This window comes from Crocuta crocuta, unplaced genomic scaffold (genome assembly GCF_008692635.1).
Source record: "Crocuta crocuta isolate KB4526 unplaced genomic scaffold, BGI_CrCroc_1.0 scaffold70, whole genome shotgun sequence".
Lineage (NCBI taxonomy): Eukaryota > Metazoa > Chordata > Mammalia > Carnivora > Hyaenidae > Crocuta > Crocuta crocuta.
Window position 1 is genome coordinate 1849899 of NW_027528417.1, and position 17072 is coordinate 1866970.

The following is a 17072-nucleotide window of genomic DNA, read 5'->3' on the forward strand; positions in this document are numbered from 1 at the left end:
AGTTTACACCCTCCCCCCCCCCACACACTCAAAGCAGATACTAGTTCTCTGAGCTTTGCTACTTGTGCTAAAGACTCATTCCTGGACAAGGGACTCAATCTGTTGCCAAACTCCTCACATTCTGAAAGGTCCAAGCTGAACAGGGCATGCAGTTCCCCAGGAAAGAAGCAAAAGCCCACAGTACAGTAAATGTCCTTCAATAACTGACAAGCTCAGCAGCCGAATAAATTAGACACCAACAACTGTACAGCATGCATATTCTCTTTCATTGTCTGAGAAGAAAAAAAACTATAGATAAGAGGGATAAAGTGCATTGGGAAGAGGTAGAGCTTTAGCTCCTGATAGGGTTTTATTGATATCCTGGGGCACAGGGAGAGCTCAGGACTGAAAAAATCCCATCAGTTAATCCCCATACTTGCTGATGGACATCTCTGAAACTAGACTTCAGAGATCACCTATCTATAAGTTCACAGGTCTATATTTGCCTCACTGTTTTTAACAGGGGGAGAAAGGCATTTTGGAGCTCATTTAGAAGTATACTTAAGAAGTAGGTCATAAGTTTTGCCAAACTAATGCATTAATTCCACAGCAGTCACCAACCATGCCATTAAGTCCTGCAAGAGATGTAAAAATACCTTTGATGCAAGTTTCAGGGACTGAAAATAAACGTGAAAGGGCTACTAGTCATTAAAATTCAGCTCATTAGGACAACCACATTCTCTCTCTCTCTCTCTGTCATACACACACACACACACACACACACACACACACAGATTTCTTACAACCCAGCTTCCCCTTTCTCCATTTTTACATGTCTAAAAAAGATCAGCTAAAGTCATAATGAGAAAATGCCCATTTCACAGCTAAACTGTTTTCATTAATGGGAAAACAGAGCAAGTGGTTGGTAGTAGCGCCTTTGGGTCACTCACTGATCAGGAGCAGGGACTCTGGCCACCATAGTAGTTTCTGTGCCTGGTCAACGGCAGTGCTGAGGGCACTAGGGAAGGAGGTGGGGAGCAAATGTTTTCCTTCTTCTTCTTCTCCTCCCCCTCCTCTCCCTCCCTCTTCTCCTTCCCCTCCCCCTCCTCTCCCTCCCTCTCCTTCCCCTCCCCCTTCTCTTTCTTTTTTTTTTTTTTGCCACATCCCTGTTGCCAAGGAAGCCATCTCTCTTGTGTGGCCAGTTCACAGAGGCACTCGAGGTAGAAAGACTCCAAAGCAAAGCCTGTGAGCCCCTTGAATTGTATGCGTTTTAAGAGCGGGTAATTAAAAAGACAAAAGCACTTGAAGGAAGGTGGGAAAATAACCCAGAAACTTCTGTGGAGTCGTCCCAGCTCGGGCAGAGCAACAGCAAGCCAACGACAACGGTTTATTATGAACTGTTTGTTGGACTTGGAAGTTAAAGAAGATAGATGAATGAGAGACGTGAAAGCTTTCGTCTTTCCCCTCACCCTTAAATGCTTCTGCTTTTGGCTCAAAGGAGAAACCAGGAACATAGGACTCTGTGTTATAATGGCTGTGATTCTAGAAGATATCATGGGGGATGTGGGGCTCACATTGAGTGGCCCCCAATAATGGAGGCAATGCCCTGGTCCTCTCTGGACCGACAAGGTTGGAAGCAGGATGATGGCTATTACTGCTATGAAAAGTGTGTCACAGGCTATTCTAAATTGAATTTGTAAATGCTCCCTTTTGTTTGCTGCCAATATATAAAAATATTGTATACTGTATTTTGATTCCTCTATAGCGTCCTTATATTTCTCAAAGTTGTTAAATTCACTAATGAGTTCTAGTAGTTGTTTTGTATACTGTTCAGAATTTTTCGTGTAAATATGTACGTCATCTGCAAACACAACTTCACATCTAAAAGTGTCACAGACGTTGGAAGAGTTAGTTTACATGCGAATGTAGAATGAGTTCTGGGTAAGTAAAAATGCTGTATTAATACGGAAGTGGCATAATCTGTGATTGCAAAACAGGTCTATGTCTATAACGTGTACGTACATAAGCTCAGAGGCAGAAAAAGAAGAGGCAAAAATAATGAGAATTCATTATTGTGTTGGCATAAAGTTTTTGTGTCTTCTTAAAAAGAAATCCTTTACTGCAAGTACTGTGTTGTTTTGACAATGTATAGAAGTTACATATGCAAAAGAAAAGAGCACAAATTCTCATTAGAACAATTTCCTCTTTCTCCTAATTCTTGCCACAGTTTTCAGCAAGGCAGGAGCTTTTCACTCTGATTTATGTTTTGGACTGTTCTTGGACTCCCCTCCACAGTAGGAGCTGAGCCTTTCTTTCCAGAAAGATCTAGTTAGTCTCAAGCAGGGGAATCCAAGTGTCCATCAAGATTCACTGAAGAGCGCCCCCAGCCTTCTGATCTCTGCAGCGTAATACCACACACACTCTGGCTAACACCTTCTGTGCATAGGTGAGTAATTAGAGTGCTATTTGTTTATAAGTTGCTATTGTTGGGGGAAAATGCATGTACTGGCTGCGTGGAGCTAACTGCAAATTCTATTGCATGTTTCTACAATCCCTCGAATGCGTGGCCACCGTACTACCCTGCACACTGTCAACTGTGTTCAGGGCTCCATGCCATTACTTTCTTATTCTCAAAACAATCATGACCCACACGGCTCACGAGAAGTGCAGTGGTGCTGGACCCAGTACAAAAATAAAAACAAAACGCACGAGCAGGAGCATCTGCGAGAATGTTAAAAATGCAATGATAATGAGTCTCTCGGTGCCTCCACAGAAATGGTGAGGGAATCAGGGAGAGGATGTCAGCAGGCAATTAGAGATTGGTGGCCGTCCTTGAAGGACATGGGAAGCAACAGGGCTGCCAGGGAGGGGGGGGGGAGGCAGCTGGGAATAGCACCTGGAGGAGGCCATGGAGGGAGGTCTGTGGCAGCTTCGGGGGTTTGGGTGAGTGCTTATGTGTAAAAGCTGCTGCACGCCATGGGCACGCTCGTCCAGTGAACAGATGTGCAGAGATGCCTGTGCTATGGAATCCTGATGTAACATGGAATCAATTCGTGACCTTATTGTAAGCATCCGACCCCCGCTGGCTCTAAACTGGGGGTGTGAGTCACCGTGTTTCCTTTAGAATGATACTACTCCCAGGCTCCACAATCCTGCAGTCTTCCTGGGTTGTAGAGATTGCTACTTGGCTTTGAACTCTAATGTTCAGATGCCTCTGTGGAGACAGGAAGGCTCATGGCATTTCAGGGATGGAGGGGATGATTGGAATTTGTTCTTATGCTGATCGTCTGGGGAAGGGGCAAAACATCAAGTGTGAGTCCAAGTAGATTGGCTTTGCTGAATATACATTTGTGTCGCCGCCAAAAGCAGCCACATCCAAAGACAGTAGAAAGAAGAAAGAATTTCAGAAAACAGCTATTTCAGGACTGCTGATCTCTGAGTTCGTAGCCTTTACATTTCATGATTTGTACACTGCCTTCCATTCAAAGGAACACCCACATGTCCATGCAATGGTAACCCCCTTGGGAGTGACAAATGTAAACACTATCCAAAAGCCTGACAATTTTCCTGTGGGTACCACTGCATCATTGAATTTGGGAAACAAAATAAAAATAACATCCTTAAAGATACTCTTTGCTTTTTTTTTTCCCACTACAATTTCCAAGTGAAGTCACTAACCTGGAGCGTAACCTTATACTGGCTATCGGGACAGCAAGGTAGAGAGAAGACAGTTTAGTACTCTTCATGCTCTGTGTTCAGAAGGCAGGGAGGGGCACCTGGGTGGCTCTGGTTGAGTGTCCGACGTCGGCTCAGGTCACGATCTCACTATTCACAAGTTCAAGCCCTGCATCAGACTCTATGCTGACAGCTCAGAGCCTGGAGCCTGCTTTGGATTCTGTGTCTCCCTTGCTCTCTGCCCCTCCTCCGCTCACACTCTGTCTCTCACTCTCTCTCAAAAACAAATAAACATTAAAATTTTTTATTTAAAAAACTGGGAATGGGGCGCCTGGGTGGCTTAGTTGGTTAAGCGTCCGACTTTCGCTTGGGTCATGATCTCGCGGTTCGTGGGTTCGAGCCTCGCGTCAGGCTCTGTGCTGACTGCCAGCTCAGAGCCTGGAGCCTATTTCACAGTCTGTGTCTCCCTCTCTCTCTGACCCTCCCCTGCTCATGCTGTCTCTCTCTCTCTCCTAGAAATAAATAAAAATATTAAAAAAAAAACTGGGAAAACTCAGTACGTTCTTCTTAATCATTGGAATGTTGGATCATGAATGTCTCTGGAAGAAGGAGTGTGTGGAATGGAAAGAAACAAATTTGGTAAAATGAGAAGAAACGCAGACAACTAAAGCATGATATGAAATCACCCAGAGTTTGGAGTGAAAAGCGTATTTATGGCAAGGNGGAGATGGGGAAGCAAGGAAGACCTTGAAGAATTGAAACAACAAAGTGCTTCCAAAGAAAGAAGGGGCTGAGAAATGGGGCGAAGTTTTGCTCCAGGCTTAGCTCAGGGCAGAAATTAACAGGAAACTGACAACAAAATAACAAGAAAGAAAAGGAGGAGAAAATTAGAAAGCTGGGCCAAGACTACAGATGTCACCAAACATCCTAACTTCTCTCCATTTAGTTCAGTGAAATCATCAGGTAAACCTGACCATGGGAACTTGTGTTTGAGTTCTTTAGATTTTTCTAAGGAGTTCAGTTTCTCTCTTAGGAAAACTGCGTGGGAATGTTAGAGTTTTCTTTACTTGCCGCTTTTCTCTCCTTGCAATCTCTAATCCAAAGCTTTTTTCTAACCAACTACTGCTTCTTTTTGTTGCATAAATAAAAAAAATAAAAATAAAACACACCGTTATGATCTATTTTACTCCCTTTCTTTATAGAAAAGCAGAAATCCCAACCATACCAGTACTGCCTAACTACATAATTAATAAATATATAAGCACCAAAAGCTACATAAAATGCCAAGTGCCAAAGTAACTATTAGAAACGTTGGGGCGCCTGGGTGGCTCAGTCTGTTAAGGGTCAGGCTTTGGTTCAGGTCATGATCTCAGGCTTCATGAGTTGGAGCCTCACATCTGGCTCCCGGCTGACAATGCAGAGCCTGCTCGGGGTTCTCTCTCTCAGCCTGGACTGTCCTGGTAACCTGTCAAGATTTTCAGACCTAAAAATAGCATAATTCCTATTATTGTTCCTAATAATGTTAACCTTTCCCATAACCCCAGCTTAATACTTCTCATTCCCATTTCTGTAAATGGAATTAGACCAATTAATGAAAGAAACACACGAACATTTCCATAGAAACCTTTACCAGACTCATATTTTCAGAACTGCGTGTTCCACAAGGATTTATCCATGGGACTTCCACTGATGTTAACAGAAATCAGACGATTAAGTCCTTCTGTAACTCTTTGATAACTGACCCCCTCCATTTTAGTAACATAATAATGCAGACCCCCCCCCAAGGTAAAAATGTCTAATTCCAGAGTGGTCAAGTATAACAATTTCTACATTGCTTCTTTGAGTGATTATTGGTTATACATTTTTAAAACGTATTTTAAAAATAGATAAGCTGATTTGTAAGGTTTTAGATATTAAAATGTATGTAAATTATATGTAAGATAGTTAGACAAACCAATATTTTTTAAACCCATCAAGGCTGGGGAAGGTTATTTAAGACTAAAAAAGAAAACCCCGCAGCGCCACCAACTGGGTGGCTCAATCGGTTAAACGCGGCTGACTCTGGGTGTCCATCAGGTCATGACCTGGCCGTTGGTGAGCTTGAGCCCAGTGTCGGGTTCTGTGCTGATCTGAGCTGATGTGCACTGACCTGCGCTGACCTGCACTGACAGCGAGGAGCCTGCCTAGGATTCTCTTTCTCTCTCCCTCTCTCTCTGCCCCTCCCCTCATCTCTCTCTCTGCCCCTCCCTGTTTTCTCTCCCTCTCTCTCTGTCCCTCCCCCAATCTCTCTCCCTCTCTCTGCCTTTCCCCCATTCTCTCTCAAAATAAATAAATAAAATTAAAAAAAAAAAAAGGAAAATCCCACTATCTAGAGATTAACTATCCTATTGGTCATACTGGCATTCTAAATTCTTTCTTCAGCACTGATGTCCTCTCTCCCCATCTCCACCCATCCCCAATGGGAAAAAAAAGTCAAGGTGAGGAATACAATGAAAGAGAAATACGTTTTTAAAGGTAAAATTTCTCTCCTATTGCACTGATGCTGATTAAGAAGTCAAGCTTAAAATAGAGGATTCAATGTCAACTTCACACAAGTGCTCTGGTGAAGTCAATTTATAGACTCCACGAAGGTACATGTCTCCCCATCGCAAATGTGTTGCCAAACAAAATTAAAGAGACAATACTCTTGTTTCTTACTAGGAGGTGTTCATATGAACAATATTCTATCACAACAAAGATAGTACTACGACCAGAGGAAAGGCAGCTACATATGTTACCACTTACTGCGCTTCTATGCAGCTCTATCAGGAGAGGAGCTGCGGCTGTGGTCTGTTTTCAAATACACGTGTGTCACAGATAATTAGATCTTTCCACCAGAAATGCCACCATGTCCATCCCTTTGGTAGACACTCAAAAGGGAAGTAAAGGAAGGAAGGAGGGAGCTGCCATGAACTAAAGTGCTACAAGTAGATTTTCAGGCCCCGTTATTCCCTGCCATCTGACCACTTTCAAAATTAGTCAGCTGAAATGACTTTTGATGAGAACATTATTACTTTAAATTTATACAAATCCTCAAATCACTGAGCACACAAAAATCCAAACATATTATAACCTGGAAAGCGGCCCAGAGAGTCTGTGACCTCTTCCTCGGGCAAATGTCCAAACTTTGAAAAATGTGTCTATTTGTTTGTTGATGTGGGTTGGTGTGTTAGGCTGTCTTTGTATTGTTTTAATGTTTTATTTATTTTTGAGAGATAAGAGGAGAGAAAGAGCATGAGCTGGGGAAGGGCAGAATCTGAAGAAGGCTCCAGGCTCTGAGCTGTCAGCACAAAGCCCTACGTAAGGTTCAAACCCATGAACTGTGAGATCATGACCTGAGTGGAAGTCGGAGGCTCAACTGACTGAGCCACCCAGGCACCCCTAGGCTGTCTTTCTATTTGATTTCATAACTTTTAACTACAGTTTTGCTCTTATTCATATTTGAAATGGATGACGGAAAGGTTCCATTTAGCCCTTTAAATCTTCACACATTCTCTTTTCTTCCCTCTCTCTCACATGTTCACACATCCATACCCACCCCTAATCCTCTGTGTGTATGCTAACTTGAAAACAGGCACACAGGGGCGCCTGGGTGAGCATCCGACCCTTGATTTGGGGTCAGGTCATGATCTCACAGTAGTGAGACCGAGCCCTGTGTTGCACTCTGCACTGGGGATGCAGCCTGTCTGAGATCCTCTCTCTGTCCTCCCCTTCCCCTACTCAAGTGCATGCTCTTTCTCTCTAAAAAAAATAAAATAGATACACATATTATTTATTCTTTCAACCCTTAAGAGTACCTCCTGGGTAGAGGAATCATGCTATGTTTACTTTCTATCTCAAACTTTGGATCTGTGCCCATTAGCACATTAATTCTAAGTACTCACAAGCTATAATTCATAAGAGTCACAGGATAGCTATGAAGTATAGATTTTTTGCCTCAAATATAAAGGATATCAAACCAGAGTGAATTTGGGCGGATTCTGTCCCTCTGCAATGGTATATGCACAGACTGGCCATGACTGAGAAGTTGCTATGTATGAATCACTCTCCAGATGACGGACCATTAGCACCAGCATCCCTTGGGAGTGAGCTCGAAATGCAGAATTTCAGGGCTCACCCCACAACCACTGCATCAATATGTACATCTGATCAAGATCCTGGGTGGTGTTCATGCTCATTAACGTTTGGGGAGCCCCAGCTACAGTAACCCTCCCTCCAACATCCACAACACGTGAGGGAGTGAGAACAGCATGTCCAAGCTCTTCTCAGGCACCCAGAGAGGCACAGAAACATCCAAATGGACTGTTATATAGTTAGTATTTCTGACAGGCTGACCCCTCCGATTCTCTAGTTCTTCAGTGAAGAATTCCCGACACGCAAAAGATTTCCCGCGTGTGTAGAATGGAGGTTTGGATCAATGCAATCTATATCCTAAAGGTCTAGTGTCCTAAAGATTCCTGGACTATGCTGTTATTCCAGCATCAGTGAGCAAAACAAAACAAACAAGATCTACGTGCCCGACTGGGTTTTCTCCTCCCTGGATGTTCGTCTGTATGCCTTTTCTTTACATACATCTTGAATTCACTGCAAACACTCTTTATCTGCATCTATCCTTCTTCCTGATTCACCCGGACAACGGGAAGCCCATTGCAAGGCTCGTGTCTGTTTCCTCTACTTGGAGAGGTGGGGGGTGGGGAAGCTCCAACTTCTGTCTTACGCATGGGGGAGGGGAGGGGTGATAACACGTCTTCAAGTTCTCTGGATAGTACTTTACTCTTATCTGCATGCTCTCCTTATAACCTGCTTGTTAAGTTCAAAGCCAAGGGCAGAACCTCACACAGTCGGACTCTGTCAGACTAAGTAAGCTTGCTGGGTTTCTGAAACCGACCTGTGTCACCGAATCTGTCAATACTGAGGGAGGAAAAGCCCCCTTTCTATCTCTGACAAGAGAGCCTCCATATTGGGCAGGAGGCTGACCTTCAGGCTCATTTAACCAAACTGAGCGTTTACATTCCACTTCTACTATTCCTACCTCATGATGGCTATTGAGACCATCCAACGACAATGCTAAAGACCTCGCCACTGTCTCCTGCAGGATTCCAATTCTGCTCTGCAAGGGGGGCTGGCTCATCATTTACCCAACACAGAGCCATGACAGGGCCAGAGCACAAGTGACGTCAATAGGCTTAAGGAGACCTGACAAAAGCTGCCTGGGCTCCTGTGGTGGGAGGCATTCTTGAAGATTTCCTCTTCCTGGTTTCCTTCTGAGCTATCATTTCAAAAGTAAACCATTTTCATGGAAAGTGCTCTATGACACCGGTTTTTACTGCAAATGAAGCATTCAGCAGATGGTCCAGAGTGGGAGAGGGGTGCAGGAAAGACGCCGAAAAAGCAGAGGTGACTGGCATCTCCACAGTTTTCAGAGTCTACACCAAAGGCTTGGTCGCTGTTACAGCCTAAAGGAATGAAGGGCATTGCGTCTCCCCCTTTCAGCTCTGCTCCGCTGCCACTCTTTCTTCCTACTGTTCTACTTTGCTGACATTCAAGAATCCAGACTCTCCAGATCCACTGGAAGGGCAGAACCGTTGGACTGTATGCTGTAGACGGTAATCTACATTATTGTTGTAGCTAACCCTGAAGCAATATCACTGGCATTAGGCAAAGTGCTGGGAGCCAGACAAGAGAGGGGTGCAGGCGCCATGTCGAGGAACAGCAGACCCAGACCCACCGGTCCCAGGACCTGACTTCCCAGAGTATTTCTAACTTTTTTTTAAGAGAATGAAACAGTTTCTTTCTTACTGGGGGGGGGGGGGGCCGGGNCCAAACTCAGACGCTTAACTGACTGAGCACCTCCGGGCGACCCATAACATGCTTTAAATAACTTCAAAGTCTCCCCTGCATCCTTGGACTTCAGGGAAAATTTGCCTTGAAATTCATGTCAGGACTATAGGAAGTCTTAGAGTTACAGTTGTGACTATCATCTCTCAGCAACAGAGAGAACTAATGAGCAGAAAACCAGCAAAAATACAGAAGATCTGAACAACAAAATAAGCTAACAGGAGGTAACCGGCATGTCTAGACACTGCACCAAACATCAGCAGAATACCCAGCTTTTTCAAGAGCATGTAGAGCATTCAGCAAGTTAGACCATATCCTGGCCCATAAAGCCAACCTCACCAATCTTCTAAGGATTGAAGTCATACAGAGTATGTCCTTTGACTCTAATGGGATCAGTCTAGAATCAGTAACAGGAACACAATAGGAAAACCTCCAGACACTTGGGCATCAAACAAAACACTTCTAAATAATCTACACATCAAGGAGGAAATCTCAAAGGGAAAAAAAAAAGCACATACAATGAATGAAAATGAAAATAAAGCGCATAAAAATACCGGGTATGCTGCTAAACCAGGGCTACGAAGGGAGCCTAAAGCATTAAATGCTTACATTAGAAAAGAAAAAAGGTCTTAGATCAATAATTTCCCCTCCTACCTCAAGAAACTACATAGAGCAAAACAGAGTGAAAATGCACTGAAGGAAGAAAATAAAAAAAGAACAGAAATCAATGGAATTGAAACAATGAAACAATAGAGAAGACCAATAAAACAAAGTGCTAGTTCTTTGAAAAGATCAATGAAATTGATACATCTAGCAAGATTTATAAAAATATGAAAAGAGAATTTAAAAATCACCAAGATCAAGAATAAAATGGGATATTCCAACATATTTTGCAGTTGGTCAAAGGGTAAGAAAGAAATGCCACTAATAAGTTTCCACTCATAAATCCAACAACTTCTTAGAAATGAGCCAATTCCTCAATGACCACAGAAGACCAAAACTCACCAAAGATGAGACAAGTCATCTGAATACTCTGATAATCATAAAAAATTCATAATTAGAAGGCTCTAGGAATTTTGTTCACATAAAAAGTAAAAAAATAATGCTTCTAAAAACCCCCAGGTCCAGACAATATCACTAGAAGCTTCTATCAAACATTTAAGGAAGATTCAGCCCCATTTTTATAGAGATCCTTCCAAAAAGATAGGAGGGTTGCTCCCCAATTCACTTTACGAGGGCACTATTATTCTGACACCAAAATCAGGATGTATTCATGCCCACATGTCCACTTATGAAGGCATATAGGAACTTACAAGCTCATGTTTGTGGCTTTTAGAACATGTTCAAGATTATGAACAGCGGAGAATGAAATTACATGTATTTCTTTTTAGTCAAACTGAAAAGGAAATTTGGCATTGGATACAAGATCCAAGATGAATTCTTTTTTTTCTCTCTCTCCAATGTGTGATCTGCACATAAATGTCTCAGCTGCACTCTGTCATTTGCTGTTAGTGACCAGCCCTGCAAAGGAGTATGAAGCCTGTGGTGGGTCAGGAGGCCAACGTCGAGTTCCCCCTTTGCTCTGCTGTAAGCCGCCTGTGCGCTTGGACACTGAAATGTCTGGCTCTGAAACGTGGCCCTGATGGTTGAGGGCCAAAGCTCGTTTCTCTATGAACATCCATGATGGTAAATAAAGGGAAAACCAGTAAACTATGTTTATGTGATTGTGAGAAAGGGGTTAATGTGCAGCCTTAAAACCAGTCAAGCCTGGGTGCTCCCCTCGATCTGATCGGCCTTGGGACCCCGAGTAATGTATTTCTGAACAGGGGTGCTAACCGCCAATGCTTTCCTTGTACATTTGCGGTGGATGCGAAAAAGTGCCATGTTTGTAAATACTAAACACAGCAACTAGCCCATTAGGGACTTAACGGACGGTGGCTGTAATTACTGCTAACATTTTTGTGGCCTTAAAAATGTTTTTAAACCAGAATAAAACCATGGCAACACGGGGATTACCTAAAAGCCATATGGTAGCTGACTACTACATAAGCCTAAAGCCTGAAGAAATGGAAGGTTTATTCATCAGCACTTCATTTCAGTGTTCACCCCTGGGAAAAAAATCTGTTCTCAGGTAGGACACCCTCACTTCCAAGTCTTTCAAAGCCAGAAGGATTCTCACTACAATTAAATAACGATTAAGAACACTGCCAAGGAGGGAGCCGCGGGACTCAGTTGGTGAAGCACCCGACTTCGGCTCAGGTCATGATCTCATGGTTCATGTGTCTGAGCCCCGTGTCGGGCTCTGTGCTGAAAGCTTTCTAGCTCTAACCTGGTAACTGCCTTTCTGTGTGGCTTTAGGGCATCAACAACTGTCTCATAAAGAAAAGTATTTGCTTTCACTATTGGGGCTACCTGATAATGTTAAATTGACAGTAGACATTTTTTTCCATTAGGGACACTTCTACATTAAGGTTTTGATTTCCCTTGTATATGTAGCTGCACAATCCAGAGATCACTGTTTAAATCTACCATTGAATTTCTCCAAAATTTCTGAATTTTAATGCCCTTGTTTATAATACCCACCAGCATAGACTCATCAGCCACTGGTAAAGAGTAAAGACTACAAAGTCACCAGGAAGAAGAACTTATGCCCCCTACTGGGCTTCAGGGTGACTCTAGGGTCCTACTTAATTACAGAATATCCAATTTACGTTATAAAGATTCACTGTGTGCAGTTTTAAGGCCTAGGAAAGATGTGGTAACTTACAGAGATTTCAGTTTGGCCAAGAATGTAGGACAAGGAAGAGACAAATCTCACTACAATTAAATAAAGATTAAGAACACTGCCAGTGGGGCACCTGGGTGCCTCAGTTGGTTGAGCGTCCGACTTTGGCTCAGGTCATGATCTCACAGTCCATGAGTTCGAGCCCCACGTCAGGCTCTGTGCTGACAGCTCAGATTCTGTGCCTCACCTCCCTACCCCCACTCACACACTGTCTTGCTCTTTCTCTCAAAAATAAATAAATGTAAACCAAAAATTTTTTAAAAAAAGAACACTGCCAAGAATCAAAGTAGATTAAAATCTCATATGGTTATAACCGACATAAATTTGCTCCACACTAATGTCCAGCCATGGGATGCTGTGTTTACTGGGACGTAATCTAGTCAGTAGCCTATGAAGGTGGGAGAGGGTCAGGTCCAGGTCCAAGACTGCAGGGGGTAGGAGGAAGAGCTAGTCAGGGCGTCCCTGGTCCCCAAGTCCATTTACAGAGAGAGGCGGTCTGGCTCCAAGCTCCTCCAGGAAATGCAGCTTTTACAGTCATCCAAAGAGGCTCTTGCCACCATGAGGTATTCCATCAACACAGATTTGCTTCCCCAAGTAACCACCAGGGCCCTTTGGGAATTCTCTGTTAGCATCACTCAACTCAGGAAAAGGCCAGCTGGCTGTAATCATGTGCTGTCAGAGCCATCGCACCAGCTGGAATACCATGATTTTGTTAGAAGAGAAGAATCCTAGTGAGGTCAGGGGACACCGTCTGTCCTTCCCAAGCCTTCAGTAATTCAACACTGCCGTACGGTGGAAACTGCACTGAGATTTTCGGTTGATATCGGGTGGGGCAGTCTCAAAAGCTGGGAGCATAAAAGTCTTAGGCCATGTGTATAGGTCAATGGCGTCGCTTTGGGGAGGATTTCGTTCACACATCATTTCCCTTTTCTCGTGTCTCCACAGACCACCTTAGCCCCCTCACTTCTTTGACACCCGACATGCTCACTTCTATTGTGAGCATGATACCACTTTGAAACGCACCCTTCTAATTACGCACCCTGTCTAATTAGAATGACATCCTTCTAATTACGGTGTCATTACCTCACCCTGGGGGTGGCATCCCCATGGTGATGTGGGGGCGTGGGACAAGTCAATGTCACCAGGCTGCCCCGAGATGTAGCTGGGGCCAGTCAGGTCTCTGTGAGATGGGGGGGGTTGCACCCCTAAATTCTCCCACAGTGTTTAAAGTTTTTTTTTTAATGTTTATTTTTGAGAGAGAGAGAGACAGTGTGAGTGGGGGAGGCACAGAGAGAGAGGGAGACACAGAATCCGAAGCACAGAGCCCGACGCGGGGCTCGGACCCATGAGAGTGAGATCATAATCTGAACCGAAGTTGGCCGCTTCACCGACTGGGCCACCCAGACGCCCCCCTGCCACAATGTTTTCAAAAAGATAAAAAAACGTCACAGTGTTCTCGATGGTGTTGACACTCACCAATGAAGTTCGTGGGGGAGGGTCAGGGGACGCCCACGCCCTGTCTTAAATCTACTGTCGGATGGACATATGCATCCAACTTCCTCAGCGCCCCACACAAACCCGGGGTTTTCTGACTTGGCAGGTTCTAGCATGTCTGTAACTGCATTCCCAAGTAGGAACCATATACCGTAATGCAGGACTCACACATGTCTTTATAAAAATGTCAAAAAATCTAGCCAATCATTATCATCACTGGATGTCTGCACCTCTCTCCTACAGGCGCTGGCAACCGAAAGGAAAACCGCACTGTGGCCGCTGGGCCAGCAGCCAGGAGGCCCTAACTTAACTCGCTGACATCAGCAGAAGGCAGGCAAGCAGCACATTGGTATAGATCTAAATTGGTAGCATAGTCACCACCAAGTGATAGAGATACATTTTCCTAACTTCAGACAAACGATTACCAAATAGTTTTTTTTTTGTTTTGTTTTGTTTTTTTTAAATAACTAATCATGCAAACGTTTCTGTGTTAGTGTTAGAAAAGCGCAGGGGCGCCAGGGTGGCTCGTTCGCTTACGCTTCCGACTAGGGCTCAGGAGTCTGAGCCCCGCGTCAGGCCGTCTGCTGTCGGCACAGAACCTGCTTCGGGTCCTGCTGGCCCCTCCCCCGGCCCCTCCCCCGCTTCTGCTCTCTTGTGCACACGCTCTCTCCCCCTTTCAACACCAAATAAACACTTAAAAAAAAAAAAGGAAGAAAGAAAAATGTCAAGTCAGTTAANGAGGCCCCGGGCCTGCGGGGCCCCCGCCGCCGTCAGGAGTGTGACACAGTAGGGAAAGAGACCGGTTCACTGTGAGACCTGCTACTCACTCTCGTACAGTGTATCGGCCCCCCTTCCCACTGCACAGTGTCTGCGCGCGCCGGCCGCGGGGTCCTGCGGGGGCAAGGGCGGCGCCCGGCTTTCTGGGAGGCTCTGGGAACGCGCGGACTCTGGCCCCCTAGCCTGAGGGACGGGGGAGGGCTGTCTTCAGGGTGAAAAGGGGAGGAAAAAAAAAAGAGGAAAAGAAAAGGTCTGAACTAGGAAGGTGAGGGTGCGGCTGGGACTCTGTTTAAAAGAAACTGGGGCGCCTGGGTGGCTTAGTTGGTTGAGCGTCCGACTTTCGCTTGGGTCGTGATCTCGCGGTTCGTGGGTTCGAGCCCCGCGTCGGGCTCTGTGCTGACTGCCAGCTCAGAGCCTGGAGCCTGTTTCAGAGTCTGTGACTCCCTCTCTCTCTGACCCTCCCCTGCTCACGCTGTCTCTCTCTCTCTCTCCTAGAAATAAATAAAACATTAAAAAAAAAAAAGAAACTAAGAAGGTCCGAAAAGAAGTTGAGGCGCCCATGCTCAGCATGCGGGTCTGGGGTGCGGAGCGACGCGGGCGTCACCGTCCTGTGCCTGTTACTTGTCCACACAGAGCGAATCCAACACGCGCTCCTCTTCTGCGGGTGAGGGGAACGAGGCGATTGGAACTGACAGGCTTGGACGCTCCTCCGAAGAGGGCGGCGGAGAGAGTCACATGCGAACGTCACTCGGTTAGAGGAGGGAATGGAAAAGAGAGGCCGGTACCTGCTTGCTGCACTCCCTGCGGCATCTGCTGACCCCTCTGAGCACTGTACTGAACTGAGGCCAGGGGCCGGTACTGCTGCGTGGTTGAGGTAGGGTACTGACCAGACGGGTAATAATATACGGGCATCTGTGGAGGAAGGAGAGAAGCCACCGGGAGTGAGAACTGTTCGTAAAGGAACGTCGTTAACATACAGCATATGCTCCTCTTATGACATGACTCGATCACAGTCGATGGTAAAGACGGCCACCAAACATTTCCGCCTGGCTGCATGCGTGTGCATGCGACTCTTTTCCTGTGAAATCTATTCTCCAAGCCGCTGAGTCTGGGCTGGCTGTGTGACGCGCTTTGGCCACTGCTATGAGGCAGAAATGGCAACTCCTGATCCTTAAGAAGACTGACAGCTCAACCCAGGAGGGGCATCCGGCCACCAGGGAAAGGAGTCCAGGCTCCCCTGCTGGAGAGAGAGGCCTTGCGGAGAAGAGAGGCACCCCAGGCGACCGGCCGCACCAGTGTCCTGGGCACCGAGCGAGGCCACCTTGGAGCTTCTGGCCCTGGTGTAGCTGCCCAGGCCACCAGCACAGGAAGCAGAGCTGAGCCGTCCCTGCTGAGTCCTGCCCTAACTGCTGTCGCAAGCGACACAGTGGATGCTGTCTCAAAACGCTGGATTTTNGAAGAGCGAACAAAATAGTCATCCACAACAACAAGAAGTTTATGGTAGTTTTAAATATTAAGTCTAATTAGGGGCACCCAGGTGGCTTAGTCAGTTAAGCACCAGACTCCTGGTTTCAGCTCAGATCATGATCTGCATGGACAGTGCAGAGCCTGGCTTGGGGTCCTCTCTCTCTCTCTCTCCTTCTCTCTGCCCCTCCTCTGCTCAGGCTCACTCTTTCTCCCAAAATGAATAAATAAATGAATCTTCAAAAAATAAATATTATATCTAACTTGAGTTATTCTTCTAATAGAAACACAGGGGAGACATGAAAATGGCTAATCTCTAGCCTAAAAGAAGCAGTGGATGGAGTTACAAAATACAATCATGTCTATCAAAGTAAGAGTGATCGGCACCAAGCTAGCATCCTAAAGAATTTAGGTTCTATCAGAAAAAAGGAAATATGTTTAAAATCTGTTATNCAGTGGATGGAGTTACAAAATACAATCATGTCTATCAAAGTAGAGTGATCGGCACCAAGCTAGCATCCTAAAGAATTTAGGTTCTATCAGAAAAAAGGAAATATGTTTAAAATCTGTTATGCCCCTTGTTATCACTTTCTAATGACTGGGAATGGCTGAAACTATTCTAATCACTTCCAATAAGCTTACAGTCAAATGTCTCTCGATTTGGAAAGTCTTCTTGCATGCCTCAGGTCGAGTAAGGCTGCTTTCTTACTAATCCTAAGTATTTTTTTCATCTCCAGGCTTCTGACTATTCTATCAGCTTCTTTAGAGTGTAAAGAGGGGCACACCAGGAGACAGCCTTGAAGTATCACACACGTAGAATAAAATTACAAGTCACCTGTTTGAGAACTGTGATTTTACTGGATATGTTATTTTCTGATTTGTTCAAGTCAAATAGGAAACACATAGATCATGTTTTCTTGCCTTCGCGTAAAGTACAAACAAAAGATAACTTAGTTTCTGTTGAGCTGTGGTTCTACAATCTGGTGGAATTGTTACGCATTCTCGTTCTGACTGGTGATAC

General features: G+C 45.0%; 1 protein-coding gene across 16 annotated transcripts in view; it reads right to left on the reverse strand.

Moving 5' to 3' along the window:
- Positions 1-17072, reverse strand: part of ARPP21 (cAMP regulated phosphoprotein 21) — a 154669-nt gene that overhangs the window by 35676 nt on the left and 101921 nt on the right. For all 16 annotated transcript variants that reach the window (XM_077754260.1, XM_077754264.1, XM_077754276.1 and 13 more), the window contains one exon: positions 15373-15499. In XM_077754260.1, coding sequence (XP_077610386.1) covers positions 15373-15499 — 127 coding nt within the window. The remainder of the gene's footprint in view (positions 1-15372; positions 15500-17072) is intronic.